The sequence below is a fragment of the Xiphophorus maculatus genome, chromosome 6 (assembly GCF_002775205.1).
Source record: "Xiphophorus maculatus strain JP 163 A chromosome 6, X_maculatus-5.0-male, whole genome shotgun sequence".
In the NCBI taxonomy this organism is placed as follows: domain Eukaryota; kingdom Metazoa; phylum Chordata; class Actinopteri; order Cyprinodontiformes; family Poeciliidae; genus Xiphophorus; species Xiphophorus maculatus.
Window position 1 is genome coordinate 20,522,926 of NC_036448.1, and position 21,698 is coordinate 20,544,623.

The 21,698-nt window shown below is 35.5% G+C and overlaps 1 protein-coding gene across 1 annotated transcript in view; it reads right to left on the reverse strand.

Moving 5' to 3' along the window:
• The window catches only part of prkci (protein kinase C iota), a 35,432-nt gene extending 18,016 nt beyond the window's left edge, over positions 1 to 17,416 (reverse strand). Inside the window, exons 1-7 of the mRNA XM_005806300.2 lie at positions 16,907 to 17,416; positions 6,098 to 6,219; positions 2,731 to 2,820; positions 1,448 to 1,498; positions 727 to 812; positions 460 to 597; positions 322 to 376 (exon numbers count right to left, since the gene is read on the reverse strand). Coding sequence (XP_005806357.2) covers positions 322 to 376; positions 460 to 597; positions 727 to 812; positions 1,448 to 1,498; positions 2,731 to 2,820; positions 6,098 to 6,219; positions 16,907 to 16,989 — 625 coding nt within the window. The 5' untranslated portion in view covers positions 16,990 to 17,416. The remainder of the gene's footprint in view (positions 1 to 321; positions 377 to 459; positions 598 to 726; positions 813 to 1,447; positions 1,499 to 2,730; positions 2,821 to 6,097; positions 6,220 to 16,906) is intronic.
• Between the last annotated feature and the right edge of the window lie 4,282 nt (positions 17,417 to 21,698).

Consider the following 21,698-nt stretch of genomic DNA (forward strand, 5'->3'; position numbering starts at 1 on the left):
TAATCAATGGAAAACTGTTGAACAGTCTTCCAGATGATTATTTAGGCAAGAACATGTCTTTGCATTTCTATATTAAAAATTATTTTTATTGGTCTATGTGAAATTCTGCTTTTATGAAAACTGAATGTTGGGTTTTCATTAGCTTTAAGCCATAAGAATCTGAATTATCAGAAATAAATGTAAAGGTTCACTTTTTGAATCAAATCATTGATGTAGAATCTTTTTGATAATTAATTTTCTTCTGTGTTTTGAGTTGATGAATCCCTGTTTTAATTTAACAACCTATAAACAACAATGGAGATTTTTTAAAAAGTGTGTTACCTTGCTGTTCGTCTGGGCCTAGATGACTTGACTGCGTGCCAGGCAGGATTGGTTCCTAGATAAATTCCACCATTAAGAATCGTCGGGCTGTGCAGGTTCTGATAAGTTGTGATAGTGATGATTTGTGACAGATCTCACCTGAATCATCGGTCGACCGCACTCCACCGTCACCAGTTTATGGCACTTCTTGTGCACCAGCAGTTTGCAGTTGATGCATTTGTAACCTTGTCGTCCCAGACCCCAGATTCGGTCTGTACAGATGGCACAGTGAGCTCGCTGCATGGGAGGGTCAACAGAGAGAAACCGTCATCACAAAATACATTTTATACCAAAAAAAATGATCAAATATAATGTAATACAAAACCAAAATAAATCCCTTGGATTGATCTCAGTATCTTGTCTCACCCTGTTGAAGCGTTTGGCCTGAAAGGCGTGGCCGCTCGCGTAGTAAAGCTTCCTCCAGCGTCGAGCTCCACGGCGATATATCGACTCTATGGAGAGAAACAGACTGGCCTCAATGTAGGAATGTAAAATGGTGCGATTTAAGCTGGATTAAACACCAAAAGAACGCCAATTTATCTAATAGTTTAGCTTTAACTTGTAAAGTTTGTTTTTGAGCTAGCAATGTTGTTTTTCAATAACCAGTTAACCAGAAACCAGGTTTCTAGATTTTTATGCAGACTTTGCATGGTTTGAATACAAAAAAATTGTCCAAGTTTTATGATATTTATGTTAGAAAAAATAAAAAACGTTTCAGGATGTGGTAAAAACATATTTTGCTGAATTTTAATACAGATGGAACAATTTAGATTAAAGTTTGGCTCAAAATGTCCAACAAATTTGTCAAATTTACACATTTGACAAATACACATTTATTTTAGTTTTAATAATAAAATTAAACAAAAACTGAATTCGTATTTGGTTCGGAATAGAACCCTTACTTATGGTTCTATAAGTAAGTAAAAATTCAATTTTTAATGCTTTTCTAGATTTTTTTAGTGACCATGCACGTAAACTAAACTCAGCACTAAAATGTTTAATTATACCTAATAATCTTTCTGGGAAGTTATACATTTTTTAGCAAGTCTAAAAAAAGTCTAAAAATGAAAAAACAGGTTGAACTCACTGTCCTCTCCTGGACAAGGCATACCGGGTTTCTCAGGTACACAAGGGAATACTGAAAAAGAAGAAAAGAAAACATCAATTTAACTTAGCAATAATATAATATTTTCATCTTCTCCCGTCGCTGCTTTGAAAAGGAGTAAATGAGTCAGTGATAAATGTAAAGAGCTCTGTATAAGAGTTCTGATTAATAAGAGAAGTGTGGCCTCCTTAGCATTTACCACCAGTTGATAAGGCCTCTTAACTGGAGAAATTTGGAAAAATGCACAAGCTCATAGCAGCCAATGAGAGGGGAAAAGGCAGCAACCTCGACCTGGAGCAGCGCGAGTCAAAGGGGAGGCGTGGGCCGCAGCCAACAAGCTTGCTAACTAGCAGATCTGGCAACCCCTGAGGGGAAACCAGCGCATCTCCTCCCACCCTCAAAACCCCTCCACCTCCATGAATGTGGCATCCAGTGCATTCTTGACCCGGCGCCTCTGATCTAATTAAAACATTACATTAAGCACAGAGCCTGTCCCCGTTTTCCCCAGAGAGCATGCTTACACACAGAAAACCTGTCAATCAACCCTCAAGCCCATAACAGCATCTGAGTTAAAACCCTCAACTCAAGATACAAGAGGCTGCACAATAATAATCAATAACGTTCGGCTTACAGGAAGTAAACTGGCTTCAAGGCGTTAAAATGAGCAACAGTAGAAGTAATGTTGTCTTTACAGGTCACTGAGCAATTAACTGTATGTTTTGGTGATGTTTGTGTTCAAAAATATTCCTAAAGATGACATGCAGAGACGTAAAAACAGCTAAATCAAAGGGAAATGCAACCATCATCGATGAAGTTCACAGTTGCATATCTGCTTTATATGTTTAGATAAATATACATTATTCTGTAACCAACAGCAGTGACTATTTTCTCAATCGATTATTTTATTGATTATTGAAAAATAGCACATTCTGCAGATTTTGATTTAACATCTTGAGCTTTTTTTGGTTGTTTTTTTTTTTACATTTTATATATATTTTTTTTACAATATTAGAAAACATTCAAAAAGGCAAATGACTCAATTCCTTTTTTAAAAAATAAAATGTAATAAAGATTTCCTTTATGTAATTTGAACCAGGTGAAGGTAAATCTGTCAATTGATGAAGTTTTGGGTAAAACATATTGACAGACAAAAATCTACACATACAAATGGACCTTTGTGTGTAGGTCATACAGGGTATAAGTCATGTCAGTGACTTATACCCAGTAATACCTAGTATAATCAATAAAAATAATGATAAACTCACTGTGGATTGTGAGCTCAGAGTCTTTGTTGAGTTCATAGAGGCGAAGAGCTTCTTCCAATTCCAGCTGAGACGACACGGTGCAGGGGTCACCTGATAAACCAGAGACGCATCATTATTAAACACACATGTGTGACTCAAGAGACCATTTAAACAACCATGTAATCAATTAAAGTAGTGATCAAAAGGAAAAGATTCACATTAACCTGGGCTAAACTTTTTTCCTGCAGATATTTTGTGCTACTGTTTTGATAAAGCGATAAAAAACAAAACAAAGTGATAATTTCTTACTTATTTTTAAAGTAAATGTACAGCTGTCGCTGCATGACAGCAACCATAACCTCACAAAAACAAAAACTGCTCTTGATAAACATTCCCCATTTGTAATATGCTTCTTTATCGCATCTGTCACATGAAGAAGTTTGATTTTTATGCACACAGTAACTGCATTCAATCAAATTTATTCATAGTTATTGATGCTCTCATTGAACAGTGGAGAAAATAGTCAAAATGAACACGTAAATATACTTTAGTGTTGTTCTTTTGCTTGATTTTGTTTAGATTTATTTTCTTTGTATATAAACTTTAATAATCTTTTCTTACACCTCTCTCAAAATAATCTTGACAATACATAGTTTTATATTTCTTTTTTTACATTTAACTGGAATTTATCACAAAGAAATAAAGATGACTTTTCCGCACTACACAAATAAAACTTTCTAGTGGACTCGGAAACATATTTTATATGTAAGAAATATAATGTACCGTAAATGATAAATATAATAAAGGCTCTCCTCTTTCCCCATCCTCCACAAATACACTGTAAATAATTAACATGACTGTATGAACTAAAAATTGTTATCCAGTTTGTTAATTCGCGACTGTCAGTTTGGTGAGTCAGTATTTTGTCATCTCTGATGTAATTTTTTGATTATTCTTCTTGCTCATGTTCAGAATCAGCTTTGTTCCTTAAAAAATAACTTTGCTGCAGTATTTCTTGGTGTTGTACTTGTTTCTTTTTAGCTTTTTCTAGCTAACCCTTTATATTTTCAGCTGTCAAACACCTCAGCCTCTCAGTGGGTTCATAAAATTTACATGCCAGCCAACATAGCACACCAACTACAGGTGCACAAATCGTTATGACTCCAGATTTAAAGTCACACCTTTGAATGTTAGGAAACACGTTCCATTTTGAGGAACTAAACACACCCCACGCCACTAATCATGACAGCAGTCTGATGCACAGTGGGCTGCTTGTTCAAGGATATCACGGCCCCCCGTCATGATACTCGTCCCCACATCCCACGCAACGACAATCACTGCAGCAGCAGAATAAAATTAACCTGCATTACAACTATGTCTCCGCCGATGTTCTCCGGCATTTTATCAAATAAGAATCTCAGACTGTGCTAGAGTACTTGGAAACTTTCACTGAGGAGTGGAATAATCTGAATTTTCTCAGCGTGTCTTCAAGCTGTTGCTGACAATACCCGGAGGCTTCAGCAAAACTTGCATATCTTGACAGAAAACACACTTTGAATCAAGTATGTTTGTGACAAACTGCAGCACATGATGTTTCAGTTTCACTCTACCTGGTAAAAACATTGAAAAGCCACTCAGAAATTCAGATGTCTGACATTCCTTTAACAGGAAGAGCTAGGTGACGCAGTGGCTACCGATCCTGTTGGTCTCGGTGCGCCTGCCATGACAACAAGCTGCTACTTATGTAATTAGCTCAAGAACAGAAACTGTGACACATACAGTAAAAACTGCTGTATGTTCTGTATGTTAATAATTGACTAACTTCCAACAAGCAGCTGGTTTATTTTTTCACTATTTAGTAGCTGTTAGTTATTTACCAGAATGAACGATTGAATGAAAACTTTATTGTCTATTTGTTTTATTATCACTACATTTAAATATTTTACCTCTATCAAGCAGGAGTAATCAGTGTTTAAGAGTCTTATGTGTGTATGGAAACATAGATGACCTAGTTTGTTGTTTTAAAACAGCATATATTCCCCAGTAAAGCATCTGTGGTTAAAATAATTAAAGTGACGCGAAAGAGAAAGTACATGGCAGCATCCTACGCTGCCAAGTTTGTGTGAGATGTCAGTAATCTGTGAATCTGTGTTGGACAGACGACTAAGAAAGAAACTCGGCTGTTTTTGGAATTTCCAATTTTCAAAAAAAAAAAGTGGAGTTTTGGTTGGTTTTTTTTACTTCATAAATCGCAAAACCTAAACTATAGATGACATAAAATTTAAAGGTTACTTTAGTTTTTGATTCAATAAGATAAACTTGTCTAGCATGGAGATTGATTACACGGTGTGATATAGATCAGACGAAAGATTAAAAAAAAAAGGTGGTTGTTTAATGGTCCTAAGCATATTAGCAGAAAGTTGAGTGGAAGGAAAAGCTGTGGTGGGAAAATGGCTCACTGTCACTTTGAAATAATTTTTAAGCAAAGCAAACTGAAGAGTTTGGAAGAGACTCAAAATGTGTATTCAGGACAAAGTCTGCAATGGTTAAATTTATTTGATAATCCACTCGTGAACAAAAAGAGAAAAAGCATCTTAGTAAGACAGGAGGAATGATAGAGGCCGTTCTCTGTAGTATATGAACCTAGCACACAATATTCTTCTCCATTAGCTATAATGTATTGCTTGAGCTATAATTGAACTATACCATAAATTTTTTCATTGAATCACTGAAAATAATAATGTGGTTATATTCTAATTCACACTATGTGACCATTTTTCGTTGTGTTCTTTGTTTAAATTAATAATTTTAGAAACACCTGATCATGACAGTGACAAAACCTCACACTGCACAACTGCATTAAACTGTTTTTATTAATTAGGCAGTAGGAAAGACAGCCTCCTCTTCACTGTTTACCTAGGAAGGACCACCAAGCGTTGTTTATTACCCACACATAATGACTCCACTGATTATATGTGGGAGGTTACAAGTGGGAGTCAGTCTGAGTCTAATGAGTTTTGGCAGGCTGACCTCCTCCTGGGCTCAACGATCTGATGGCTCAATCTTTCCTGTGACACCATTACTTCTGCCTGACTAACACGATCGAATACAAGAGCTGCACACCTCTGAGCTCAGAGGAGAACGACAACAAGGATGTGCATGTCTTTATGTAAACTTGTACTCATAGGAAGGTTTGACACCGCCTGTGGTAGGCAAATTTACCCACCAACTACGTAAACATCATCCTTTAGACTAACATCTGCACTTTTTTCCTTTCAGATAAACAGCACCAGGAGCTTCTGTTGCTCCCAAACTCACTGTTGTTTTTGTTAAAAAAGAAGAAAAAGAAAGTGAAACGCTATGACTATGCAGAGATAAACAAACACACCTTCCTCATCGATCCACTTCATGGTGAACTGCTGGTCATTGTCCATTGAGCACATGTCTCTCACCTCACCAGACAGGCCTTCATAAGAGATGGACGGTTCAAAATGTGTGATCATGATGTCCCTGCAGGGGGGAAAAAAGAAAGAGGAAAACACTTAAAGAGTTATGGCAATACAAAACACATACCATCAGCTTGGGCATAAATATAACAAATGCTGGCATTGAGAAAAGAAGAAAAAACAGATGACTGTTATAGCACATTTTGAAATTAAATCATTTCGCATTTAATTTTTTTAAGGGAATAAAACTCAAATAATTGTTCTTTTACGGTCTTTAAAACCAAGTTTACAAACACTTCCTTAATGTTTTCAGTATCTTCCACACCTTCTCGCATCAGTTTGCTTGAATTTTGGCCCATTCCTCCCAACAGAACTGGTGTCAGAGTTTAGTTTCTATGCCATCTACTTAAGTCAAGTCTAGTTTATTTTTAAAGCACATTCCAGCAACAAATAAGTTCAAAGTGCTTTATACCATAAAACGTAATGCATTAAACAATTATGAAACAAGCAATTAACATTACATTTTGTCAAATGCCATCAGCAAAATCATTGACCAAATAATATACATAAAATATTTATCAATGTTCAGTGTATTATTAATGAAGGCAGCTCTGAACAGATGGCCTTTTTAGCCTTGATTTAAAGGAACTCAGAGTTTCAGCTGATTTATAGTTTTATGGAAGTTGGTTCCAGATTAGTGGAGCATAATCACGCCTTTTCACCTCTGCACAAATAAACTTTCTAGTGGACTCTGGAACATAATTTTATATAGTATATTTAAGTGCCTAATTTCATTATGTTATAAATATATATTTTAAAACTGTGGTTGTAATAGAGCACTATGCCAATAAAAACTTAAGTGCAAGAGTTTCTGTGGTATGAAGTATAATAAATCAATTAAGATAACTTGAGGTTTAATCCATTCAATAACTATTTATTATCCTGTCTTTCTTTCCTTATTAATCATTTATGGACAACCTATCTGGTTCAAAATGTCAGAACAATTAAAAAGCTGCCAACAGTAAAGATGAAATGATCAAAACCAAATAATTTATCTGGGTAAACCAAAACAATCAAAGCTAGGCCTTTTCATTTTATAGCTACGTAATTATTTTGTTAATTTGTTGTCAGCAACACACACTGATGCTGAAAAAATTAAAACAATCCCTTCATCTGAACCACATGCACTCAGAAAATACAACACTGCCTGCAAGTCCCAGACTTTGAGTTTGTTACAACAGCAAATTTATTCATTCGCACAGAATGATGAAAGTCCAAGAAATATCAACAAAACAAGATAAAAAAAAACACAGAAACTCAAGAATGAGTGGAAGCAACATATTTGTATGTAAATCAGAAAAATACTTCAGTTCGGATATTTTTCTAGATCTAAAGGAGCTTTGGTTCAGTTACAAACTCTCCACCTCATCCTGTGAAATTTCAACCTTAGTTAAACATATGATGGTACATCCTGTTTTAAATTTACGGTTCTTATAATGGGAAATGATCACAAAAAATTCTTTAACTAAAACTATGAGATGTAGATAAAATGGGGGTTAAGAATGACCGAAACACACCAAACTCAGAGTCAGAAATCATTTCTCACTTTTTTATGACAGCAGGAGAATTGATGTCATCTGACCACAGCACTGTAGGCTCCCACAGTTTACAACCTTATCAGAGTGGATGGGGGTGGTACGTACAAGCTTTTACAGGTCTGCAAGCGATGGCGTTAAATTCAGGTGGCCGAGCGCGGCATCAGGACTGAGATTAAAATGAGTAAAATCAGCAAACAGATGGGAATAAAAAGGGGATATTGTGTGAAATCTGTCTTGGCTTTTGCGGAATGACCACCAGGAGGAAGATCTTTACTGCCATCATTAAGAGTGACAAGGGTTTTTCATCATCTTGAGAGCTTTAGAGCAGGACAGTAAAATACAAACAATTTTTCAAGAACGTGTAGAGTCCTGTGTGAGAAAAGAGTATGGAAGGTCAGTAAATGGTAAATCCATGCTAGCACATAAATATACAACAGGTAGTGATTGATTTGTTTATAATCCAATTTCACATAAATGGTGAGCATGTGAAGTAGCTTGTCTTGGTAATGCATCTTCCACACAGCAGATATTAAAACTGGCTGGCTGGTTGGAAATCACGCATGTAGAGCAAATAAAGTACTCTGAGCAATAACACGCTGACGTTAAGAGTCGGCCTAATGCTCGCCTCGCCCTCCCTCTATTTTCTCACCCACTTCCTCTTTCCTGATGGTGTTAATCACTGCCTGGAAGGGAGGCGGAGGAAGACTGGCAACTACACACCGCCAGTCTGCTCTCACCTCCAGGCCCCGCAGCTCTTTGTTTTATCCTGCAGCTTTGAAGACGTCAGACGACAGAAAGCACACCATAATCACAGAGAATGGTTCAAACACAGAGAGTGCAGATGATCTTAATAAAGCCTCCTCTGCATCCAGTGGAACTGGACCCAAGTCTTCGCTGCGGAGTTACATTTTAGCTCCTTCTAATGACTTTCTCAAATTCTGATAAGGGTCACAGCTACTGCAGGAAAAAAAAAGCTTTTGCTATTATTCCTCACACAACTGCTTTAAAATAAACAATGGCGTAGAAGGAAAAATTTTGTTTAAAGAGGAAATGTCACATCACCAAGACAAATGTGAGAAAGAGGGGTGAAACAATACCAGAAACTCATAAGTTGAGACAGAAACAGATTTTAATACGAACGAAAATTCTACATTTCTATTTGGTCACAAACTCAACAAACTGACGTCTTCGGAGGTTAGACAGAGCTTAGCTCATAATGTACACTGTGATTGTGACACAGCTAAACCTACAGTCCAGCCATTGGTTGTTAAAGCAATGCAAAACATTTATATTTATTTTAATTGTATTTCCTTTTTGTTTGCCTTTTCTAAGACTTTAAAGTTGGTGTTTACGTATTGTGAATAGCAGTAAAACATAAATACCTAATCATATTTTCAAACTTCCTGTCAACTTTAAACATTTTTTAACTGAAAAACATGGTGGACCACTGGATGACCGCTTCATAATGCCCCTACCACTGGACGTAGTACGCTTTCTGGGCAAAACCCTGAACAAGCAGAACTGTGTGTTGAACAAATGGGATCTTTTAATTGTTGATGACTAAGAAGCAATAGCATTCCAAGTAGACCAGGCATCTCTCCACTCTGCAACACCCAACTGTGCCGTTAAATTAAAGAGGGAAGGAGGGGAATAATCTGAACATCATGATTGCTGTCATGACCTAAAGAGAGATCAGGGTGCCTTTCGATCTCTCTGCCAATAATGCAACGCAAAGAAAGTAACAACTATACATGATTCATGAAAATCATACACAGTAGACTGAAGTTTACACAGCAGGCTTCAGAAATCCTGTTCCTCATAATAAAACTAAACTGTGCTCGTCTGGACTGCTGGATGCTGTGGTCTCTAGGCAACAGGGGTCACCTACGGTGTTAAACAAGTGGACAATATCTGAAGAACAGCAGCAGCAGCCAGAAACAATCCAGTCATGTGGACAAGGTCGCTCCTGAGAAAAACGAACGCATTTTCAAAACACCATTTACTTCAATCACGACTGACAATTCGTGACTAAGCTGAGCTTATTATAGTGCAGTGTTCTTCTACTTTTAAATACAAATCAACTATATTAACAAACAAAGAACAAAGCAAAAGTGAGGGACTTGTGTTCAAATGTTACAAAGCTTATTCAGTCCATTTAGAGTGAGTGGTAGGGCTGAAACGATTAATTGTGATCAATCAATTATTGAAAAACTAGTCCACTAATTTAGTAATCGATTAATCATTAACTGGAGTATGCAAACTCAGAAAAGGTCATTTGCAGAAAACCCCCCAGCATATTCAGAGTAGTAATTAAACCAAGACTGTACAAAATATATAGACATTTTGTATTTAAAATAAAAGTATTTTTATCTGTGAACACATTCTACCCAAAACTCTTCCAGTGACTTCGTTTTAGCTTCACCTGGTTCAAATTCACAAAAAGGATCGCTTTGTTATCATCTTATTATGCATCTTAAACTGAGTCCAAATTTCATACCGTAAGCATGTAAATGTGAGCTGGTGTGGCAATAAAGTTTCTTGAATCTTTAATGCATTTTAGGTAATAAAATATTTATTTTCTTATTCAAAAATTTTACTAAATTGTTTATTTGCATCTTTTAATGCATTTCTAATATAGTGTAAATGGGTTTTAGTGGTTAAATAAAAAAATTGCAGATGTGCCAATTTTTTATCCAATTAATCAATGCCAGGATTTTCCTCAGTGTATTATAAGCCTGGCAGGCCCCAGGCTTTAATTGTGTCCCCACTAGGCTTAGCATTATTAATTTATTTTAGTTTTTTTAATGAATGCCTTTTTTAAAGACTTTATAGTTGATGTTTTGTTATTAATCTTCCAGTCTTCCAACAATACATGACTATCAAGTGATATTTTCAAATTTCCTGTCAACTATAAACATGTTACTTCAAAAATTGGCGGCAGCTGGATGACTGCTTCAACACCCTGAGCACCAGGCTTAGCAAGTTTTCTGGGGAAAACCCTGGATACCGAAAATAATCATTAGTTGCTGCCCCAGTGAGTGGTACCGAGACAATCATCACTAAAAGCGTTTCTATATCATTTCAGCTTTAAAACAACATTTGTTATGGTCTGTGGAAATGATTTTCCACTGACCTACGATGACAAAATTGGCCGACACAAGAGTGGGCCTGTCGCAATTAGCAATAAATTGCATGATAAATTAAAACAAACTCAAACTCAATTTCCATTTGCATGATTTATTGTTTTTGTTTTGTCTCTCTCTTTCTACCAAAAGGTCAAAGACAAAAGTCTTCATTCTGGTCTATTGGTCTCAACTAGCCTTTATTTAAGGACAATTTTGTTTATACACACTTCATAATTCAATTAATTTGTTGTTTTGGTTTATTTTGGATATTTAAAATGTCTTTTGGTTATAGTGTTAAATGTTCATTAGAATTTAACCTTTGAGTATGTGTTCTTGCCTTTGCCTTTGTTGCCACTATGCTACTTGAAAATGGTCTCAAAACGACAATGTTATTGTTTATCGCAAAAACCTCAGGGAAAATTTATCAGCCAGGAAAATTTGTTGTTGTGACAGGCCTAGACAAGAGACGCGCTCCAAACATGGTCTACGAATGCAGAACAATCTGACACGCAGCGCCGGAGCTCTACTGAAAACAAGCCGCGTTATTGGCTGATGGATGGCTGCGTGATGCTTGAGGGGGTTTTCAGAAGGAAACAGACTAGGAATACCTTTTTATTTAAACAAAGCAGTGCCTTCAAGCACTAATGCAAATAGCAGTCTTTAACAAAAAGAAAAAACTTCTCCGATGGCAGGAAAATAATTGAGTTGCTCCATCAGGCTGGTGTAATCTCTGTACCTTGGCAAGCAGCTTTGCTTCACTGAGGAATTTTAAAGTTGAGCTGATGCATGAAGGCACTTGATTTGACAGTAACAAAATGACGCGTGCGCTTTGTGCAAAGAGTCAGTTGTTTTCAAACATAAATTATTTTGTTCTTCTAAAAGAGTTCTGGGTGAAGAACTTTTCAATTAGTGCGAAAACGCAGCCTCATAATAAACTGACTGGTGAAACAGGTGTGAATTGGACTCCGTGCCTGACATGGGGTATTAACTACAGGCATTACCTAAAGTGTTTCCCCGAGAAATGGGTATTATCTTTGAGCCACTGGGGCTTTTAAAAGGCCTATCCAAGCCAGCAGCAATAAATACACAAATAACAATAAACAATAATGTTTCGCAAAGCGTCGACGCCGAGTGCATGCTGCTGCTTCCAGCTGCACAAAGGGCCTGAAATGGATTTTAAAATCCTCCACCCACAGTGCACACTGCAAGCGATCACTTCTCCAAACATTTCATTCTGTTAAACAGGTTATAATGAACTCTTATTAGTTTCCAGTGCACAGAAAATTTACCGTAAGGCAAGCATAGCTTGCAGCTGTGTGTCTGCAAAAGCACAACAGATTATATGGTATTTTTTAAGCCATATAATCACAGCTTAAACTTCTACATAAAGCTTTTTTTCAGGTTAAAACTGAAGCGTTATTTGTCTACTCTGCAAGAAAAATCATTTCTATTTAGGCGTACTGAACGACTGCAGTTTTTACCTGCTTACACAGCAAGGAAGTAAAAAAAAAAAACAAAAAAAAAAGTTTTGTTCAGTTTTGTCCCATCATATTGTTATCAGTGTATGAACCTTTGGATAATATGTGGAGACAAACAAACTAAAAACCAACAATTAGCTGCTTGCTCAGAGCATTAGTTTGTAGCCAGATGGTCTTTGTAGTCTTTATGAGAGCAAAAAGAAGATGAGTCAGTGACGGACGGAGACGACGACAAGCAGACACCAACCTGCACAAGCTGGAACACACTGGCAGACTCAGAAAAAACACACAGAAATATTATTCACACCCTGAGACTAATACTCCTCGAAACAGTCACCCATTGGCTCATTCCTGACCTCAATTTAATAAAAAAAATATCAATAAAAAAAATATTTCTTCACTTACCAAAGACATTTATCAGTGTTACAGAACATAAATTTGTTTTATAATTGCCGCTTTTTGCAGGTTTTACTGGTATTTTTGATTATTTATCTTGGAAGGCCTCCTATCAATGACCCTAATCTCCAGCTTCCTCCAGAGACTCTCCATTAGATTCAGTTAGGCCTGTTACAATAATCAATAAATCAATTAATCGCATGATAAATTAAAACAAGCTCAATAATTTATATTGACATGATTTATCATTTTTCTCTTTTCCTATCTTTCTACTAAAAACTGGATGATAAAATCTTCGTTCTGATGTTTTGATTTCAACTGGCCCTTTTTTTTGAAAGACGATTTTGTTTTGTTTATTTATCTTGGATATTTAAACTGCCTCCTAGTTCCAGAGTTTAATGTTCATTACAATTTAAGGTTTCTTAATTTTTGAGAATATGTTCTTGCATTCTTTTGCCATAAAGAACATTAATTGAAAATGGTCTCAAAACAACGATATTATCGGTTATTGCAATAACCATCTAAATTTGTTATCGTGAAAGGAGTAGATTCATTTTACGTCTCAGGCTGGGCCACTCCAAAATGTTAATGCTACTTTCAGTCAGGGAAAAAAAAACATTTCGGTAAGGTTAAAATAAATATTTAAACCTAAATCTGCAAAGAGTATGAATAATTTGGGGCTGAACTATAAATTTACATAAGAGAATATTACTACACAGTCTTCGAAACACAAGAATAGGTTCATTTCAAGCTTAAAGCCGCCGATTATTTCCTTTAACAACATAAGTGAAATAAAACTACACATTTCTGACAGATTTAAAACGAACAGAAAAATTTTGTGGCATGCTCCCCATTTTAAGACCCTTGGGGGAATGCTATTTACGATCTCTGCAATGGTTCTTTTATTGCACTGCTCATACTTCACATTGGATATTCTCTTTTTCTAACTTTAGGCTTTTTCTGAGCTAAATAAGCGATGTTATTCACCGTCGCTTTACTCTTCTTCTCCTAGGACATTTTTTATGTGCATTAAAAGTTACAATTATTAATAAAACAATATTAGAATATTTATTTCTAAAAATGGTCAGGGTTACATTAACAGGACTTCCTGAATATCTTAAAATGCATGTCATATTTGGAGTGAGGGATATTTAAATTAAGATAAGACACTTTATACCTTGGATGTGCCTAAAATAACAGATAATTTTTGTAAAATTTACTTTTCTTTTTAGTCTGCACCTTCCATCTGCATGTTTCTGTTGAGAAAAACTGAGATTCTACCAAAACCTTTAGAAGATTTAAAAAGAAAAAAAAACACGTACTTTCTCCATTTGTACCAGGGATGAGCTGGTTATTGGTACCAGTACAAAAACTAAGAATTTCAGTTTCAAAATCACCAACAATCTTAACTTTTTTCATGAAAAACATTAGAAAATGCAGGGCTGATAAGAGTTTTCGGCTGAGCACTGAAACGCTGCCGCTCCCCTACTTCCCCTACCACAGCAACAGGTACTGGCAGTATCTGTTGCTGTGCACTGCCAGTCAGTCAACTAACACAAGACTACTGCAGTTTTTCTTGTGCTTGTGAAAATGGTCTGGATAAATTTGGGTATCTGGAAACATTTGCAATATTTTTTGTTTAAGCTCAACTAGAAAAATCAAAGTGGAATGTAATAATGCATATATGTAATAAACAATATATATTATTCTGGCAGAACTACAAATAATTGTTGGGTCTATTATTTTTGATAAAATGGATAATGTTATATATTTATGTTTTAAATTATGAACTGGAAATTGTCAAACCAACACAGGCCTTATTTATACATCACAATTTTATTCATGAACATTTTACCATTAAAAAGAGATTATTTTAAAAAAGAAAAAGAAAAAGAGAGTAGTGTGACACATTTAAATAAAAACATAAGCTGTGATTGTTTTGTTGTTTCCGAATACCATTAGGTTGGTGAAAACAACTAAAATTATTCATGTATGAAATCTAATTTCTAGGGGCATTTCGGTTAATTTTTCAAAGTTGAAATGTGGAGATCAACAACTTCAGACTAAAAGAAAAGATTGAATAAACAGAAAAACAGGGAACATCCTATTTTAATCCTGTTTCTTAAATTTTTGTCAAGATGGAATCCATGGAAAACTTGCCCTTTACTGAGGTGATACTGTCATCAAAAGTTTGGGACAGACTGGTTTGGCACCTCACCTATATGCTCAGGCAGAATGTGATCTGAACATCTGCCTAGATCTTTATATGTTTCTACGTTAATGCATCCAAAAAGAAAGACGCACAGACATTTACGAAGCTCGCAGCTATGTTCGTCGCTGGGAACATTGCTGAGATTCCTCAAGAAGAAGGTCATAAATAGTTAAGATTCCTCCCAATGAACAGCACATATTACGGCGTTTTTTAGGCGTGTCGAACACAAAAAGCCCAGCTGACCCGTAAGACACGTTTTTCAAGATTTCAGTCACTACACAGTCAGCTGGAAGAGAGTATCTAAGGAATAACACTGATCAAAAATGTCACCTAAAATAATTATTTCACTGTCATTTGTAAAGCTATTGTTCAGCACTTCAAATGAGACAAAAATACGTAGGCGATGCTACTTCTGGGCTTTAAAAACATTCATTTGTTTGTTTTCATTAAATTACTCAATTATGACACACTCTGCAGCTGCCATTTGTGCTCCAACCATGTTGACTGGTAATCATGCTGAACTGGCTCGTCTCAGTTCATTTGTATAACTTAATGAAAACATACCGAGAATATTTTTTTCTTCATTCCTCCTACTGCAAAATATTCGGGAGATGTTTGGGTTCGGCTTGCCTAAAAATTAGCAGGATTTCTAAATAGTATGCAACAGGACGCACAATATATTGTAAATTTAACATTATGTTTATATGCACATTGCAAAGAAGCACCTGGAGTTCAATAAGTGTTAGTTAACAATTTAAGCATCATGCATTAATGCTCTCTGCACCCCTAATATACTTGATGGTATTAGTTATTTAATGCAGTATAAAAGACTGAAGAAGGTAAAGATGTGGTAAAGTCAGTAAAAAAAAAAAACTATTAAAAAAATATACAAATTGTTTCATTTTAAACAACATTTTCTATCAGCTTTGTGTTTGAGATAGAAATATATATTTTTTAGTAGTTGGATTTATTAGTGGTTTGTTTAATATGAACCTATATCAGAATTACAGTAACATTTTTTACTTTGCAGGCCATATTGCTTTAGCAAAAATGAATACATATTATTATATGTTTTCCTAATATGGTGCAGCCAGTTGCATACCAAAAACAGCTTTATTAACACTGGAATAATTCGCATTTATTCTTACCACTGTATGGCAAATCGTCCAAATCTCCTTTGTTTGTTTTCCAGATTAAATTTACTAAATTTAACTGGGACCAAAATATGTAACTAACGCTTATTTTAGGATAAACTGTGTTAATTTCTTCTTTTTCGTGAAAATTGTACATAGAAACCTGTGTAGCTGTTGGAATGAAAATATAACTAAATCAATAAAAGATTAGATTAGGAGAAAGCATCGCTCCAGCATGTAATAATGTAGATTTAAATACTGTACATTTTCACACCAGCTGAATATAATGGGCTAACTTATAAATAAATAACACACAATAAAGCTTCTCTGTTTAATTACAACCCAGTCTCCGATATCATACAAACCTCAACTTTTATTACATCTTAACATTTCATGATGCGTCGACTTGGAAACACCGTATAAGGCTTTACCAACAAGCCAAATCCTTATCAATCTCAGCTGGAGACAACCAACTTCAGTTAGCAACTGTTAGCAAGCCGAGCTTCACAGCTTTGAAACTGTGTTAGAACACATATATTCCCCACTCGATTAAAGCCCCCGGATATTTAGTGTCTGGCTGACACATTCCTGGCATTCCACAGAGGGACTGGCTGTGGGTTGACAGGACTCCTGGACAGTTTCAGCTGCCCAAAGTTTACCGAAACCCTCTGATAGAGGACCAACATTAGCCAGCCGTTAGCTCGTTCAGCTAATGCTAGCCAACTGATTAGCTTCCAAGTGTAAAACTTTCCGTAATTAATTAATTTAATTAGGCCGAATACACAGTGGATAGCAAGTCGTGTTCTTACCCTTTATAGTAAGCCTTGACCCGGACTTGGTGGGAATTCTCTCCGGGGTGGGACATGGTGCTGTCCCGCAACGTCGGCATCATAAGCTCCGCCGCGGACACTCAGATTCAGACTCACCGATACCTCCCTTCCCTCTTCAGCGGTGTGCACCACGCCCAGAAACACTGTGATTCAAGGGTCCCCCGACAAAAAAGGACTCCCAATGAGTCAAAAGATGGTGAAAACAGAGGTTCCGGGCTTCCTCGGTCAAATAAAATTAACCTGTAAAGTAAAGGAAAACTTGCGGGTCCACCAAACAACTCCCTACCGCAAAGGCCTAGCGACGGACTCTACCAATGAAGGAATGTTCAGGGAAGCGAATAACCAACCTGAACACTCAAACGGACACGACACAAATATATAACCTAAATACTTACACGTGTCTAAAGACGAATAATAAATAACATTTAAAAAGCAGCCTATTAGAATAACATATATCGAAAATAAAACGTTACTATCGTTTTAGCATCGTTCTGACTGTACCAACTCCAGTTTTCAACAGTACGGTGCTGCCTTCGAGTTCCACACAAAAGCTCGGAAATAGTTCAAACCTGTAAGAGACGTCTCTCTTTCATGCTCTCTGGCACGGAAATAACATAATTGACCAACAACAAAGAGGTGTGCTATTTTAAGTTTCATTTTAGAAACACCTCGGTAGATTTGGGGTGGTTTTTTAAAATGAAAGACGGAAAAGTGAAAATAGGCATTAAAATAAAATAAATAAAATTACCATGACTGGTAATTTTTTTAGAATTTGGTTACATTTTTCAATGAATTTACATTTTTATTTTTTCATTTAAAGCTAATATTTATATGATTGATATAATGTACGCTCTAGTGTCAAATAAACATGGAAAACAATATTATTTTCTCTTCCTTAAATGTGTAAAAATAGCTGAATTTTATGGCGAACAATCACGTCAATATGTGGCCATTTTTATGGTAAAGACCGCTTTAGGATTTGGTTATTTTCTGAGATTTCAGGGTACAATTGAGCAACTATCCCAGTGTAGCGTTGCAGACTACACTTGAATGCCGCACGAGTTACAACCATTGGCTGCAGAGGGGGATGAGGATGAAATTCAGACATCCAGACCCAGTAAAACATATTTTTTTTAAACTCAAAAAACAATTACCCTAAGGAAAACAAAACTTCCTACAGGTTCTGATGGAGAGCCACCTGTTTCTTGTACACAGAAAATTAACCCATAAATTAGCGATTTATGGGTTAATTGAAGAGGTTCCACCCAGATAATATATTTTATAAGGAGATTTACACTTTATGTATTTGGACTGAATAGAAAGTAAGCATAAATAGTGTCTTCACAAGTATGCCTAAAAAAATCAGTCAGCTGCATCTGATCCAGATCGCTGCTGCTCACTAAAACCAGGAATTTAGAGTACATCATCCCAGCTCTACACACGGGCTCCCTGTACCTCAGAGAAGAGACTTTAAAATACTGTTGTTACTTTATAAATCACTTAAAATAAATCGCTGTCGCTCTACCAGCCTTCCAGACCTCTCAGGTCTTCTGGATTCACTCCGTTCTGCATCCCAAGAACCAGAACCAGATATAGAGAAGCAGCATTCAGCTCCTATGCACCACAAATCTGGAACAAACCTCCAGAAAACTGCACAACAGCCGAAACACATAAGCTAATAACCCACCTGTTTAGAGTTTCTTTTGACTAGTAACAACTGGGACATTGATCAATATATTTGATGTGTTTTTGCTTGATGATTTTGATGATGCATTTCACTAAATGTAATTTTGATTGCTTCATAATTGGTCAATGTATTATATTTTTATGACATAAAGCACTTTGAACTGCCTTGTTGCTGAAACATGTTATACTAATAAACTTGACTTCACTCCAAGTTCACAGAAAGGGAAGACCCCAGCTACTTGTTTCTTCACAAGACTGTCTAGATATGCAAATTTTCCAGACAAATATTTATAATGTGCTAATAGAGCTAAGTATGGTGGAGGACTTATGAGGCTGTGGGCTTTTTCTCTTTCAAAGGCTCCAGAGAACTTGTTAGGACACAAAATACCATGGATAATTAAATACCAAGGTATTTTAGAAGAAACATTTAGAGGATGTTTTTTTTTTAACCATAAAGCCTGAAAATGGGTCATTATTGGGTCTTTTAGAACAATAAGGATACAAAGCAAAAGGCCAAATAAACACAGAAAATGGTCACCACTTACAAAATTACTCTTCTTCCATGAGCGTCTCGATTCCCAGTAGTAAATATGATGGGAAACCTGTGCGGTTAGCAGAAGAAGAAGAAAAAACTAAGTTACGTATGGGAGAGATTTTCCTGTTGGCAAAAGAGAAAAGGTTGCAATAACTGTGGGATCAGTGACTTGTAGAGATTAATCATTTCTTAATGTGAGAAAGTATTGCCTGTGATCAACAAAAATACTCACATCCTGGATAATCTCAAATTTTCAGTCTGAGATTATTACAAAACTACAGAAGATTAATTTATTTCCAAGCATTTTTCGTATTTTTTTTGCCAGTAAGTGTATAAACAAAGTACAGTGTTTCTTTGAGGAGAACAAAACTAATAAGTAACTTCTGCATAGCTGACGGTTTAAGAGTTCACTAAGATTTGTTGACTCAAAGCACAACTGGAGAAAGAGAGACTAGGAGAGCTGACTCATGACCTACGAGAGGCGCATTGCTAAAAGCAGTGACCTGCGTCAGAGTTGGTGGTAAACGTCACCAACTCAGTTTTCAACTCACACTTTCATCCAGGCTTCAGAAAGTCTTTGAGATGCTCAGATTATCTGTTTGCTGCTCTTTCTTACAGAAAAATTAAATACCCGAGGGCTGTTAGGCTGCATGAATCATGACTTAGTGTCCACTCCCTCATTACTGGTTTCTGTTTCATATTTTTACTGTTTCCACTCAGATTCATTGTTCACTGCACTAAAGTGTCTCACTGTGCTGAGATCTCGTTGTTGGGGCTGCAACACAAGCCACATCTCAGTCTATTTCATGCATATAAAAGTATTTTAAAATTTATTTTAATAAAAAAAATGCAAGAGAAAGCAAAATTATTAGAAGATAAAGACAAAATCTGTTATGACTGATGTCGCAGTGTTATTGGTGAATGAATTAATTAATACATTTGAAAGCTCATTTAAATTTGCTGCATATCCACTTTTATGCTAACTTCCACTTAAAATTTTACAAAATGGTAGAAAAATACAATGTATATGTGTTCACATGTATAAGTAACATGACATTTATTTATTTACATATCAACAGAAAATAAATTACTTGATAAAATATTAATTTAAGGGTTTATACCTCTCCTCTTTCTGTCTTCAGAGTAACAAGTCTTGCGTAAAAAAAATCAGACTCATTTTTATTAAAGCAGTTTGTGATTAGTTATTAATTTGTTCAAAAACTATTCTGAGAAAGATTACTTGGATCATTTAGAAACAAAGAAAAAGTTGACATGTGAGTTTATAAATTACACTATTGTAATAATTATTGCTAAAATTATTTACTACCAATAGTAATAAAATTCTTTAGATTATTTTAATTTTGTTCTTGATTTGTTTTTATTGTTAATTTATATATATTTTTAATATAGTTTTTTTTTATTATGTTTTATTTTTTCTATCATTATTAATGTCTCCTTTATTTAAAAATAAATCTGTCACTTGTATTTCAGTAATTAACCACTAGAGGGCACAGTTCAAAGTTTAAAGTAAAAACTGCTCAGTCTGCATTGATCTCCGGTTTGTGGTTGGATTTTGTCATGTTTATTCCTATTTTTCACCGTATAAACAACTGATGATGTTTACAGTTATTGTTAAACATTATGGAAATCTACCAAACAGACTGTAGATGGTAAATAAGAACACAACGTGACAAATCTTGAAAAAACATTTTGAAAATAATTTCTACTTAATATATATTCCCCACAATGTATTGTAAAAAAAAATGTGGAAGATGATGATCTGGACAGATCAGACCAAAACCAAACCTTTAGGCAAAAATGCAAAATATTATAAGAGAAAACTACCACTAAATGAAGTTTTAAATTCATTTATGGGATTAATTGTTTTTGTAAATGACTTTTGCAAATTGTGCATAAGAAAAAGGTTTTTTATATCAATTTCTGAACAAATTTTAGGGACGCTGAAAGTGGATGTGATGAGCAGGTATGGTTCTGACCTTTTTGGATTTAGTAGCCTGTTTAATAGGAGCTGTATTAGTTTAAATTACAGTATCTTCACCATATAGTAGGTGGAACTTTACATTTAGCAAATTTCTTTCCAAATCATTTATAAAAATGATAAAAGCAAAGGAGCAAGAATGACCTTTACGGTTCCAGTTATGTTAACCATTCTTATGAAAAAAATGTGCAATTTTTCTCATTTTTATTCTTTACTTTGTGCTGATTTATGAAAAACGCTAACAAAACACCTGAGTGAAGTTGGCCCATCATCTTCAAATCAGACAAAAATCGGTGTCGAACGTTTGTGCTACACTTGTGCAGCAAACATTTTCATTTGAGTCACTATCATTTTAAAGACATTAAAAAATGTTTCCAGAGGTCATGAAAGGTCAACGAGCCCCCCCACTCACCTACATTTGTGCTGGTTTTGTGCAGCAAAATCTGTGCTGCTTTGGCCTTGAAGATATTAATAAAAGTGTAAAGGTCAAAAGGTCAACTAGCTTCCCTACTTTTACAAAATCAAAATGACCTTTAAACTGTCTTTAGTAT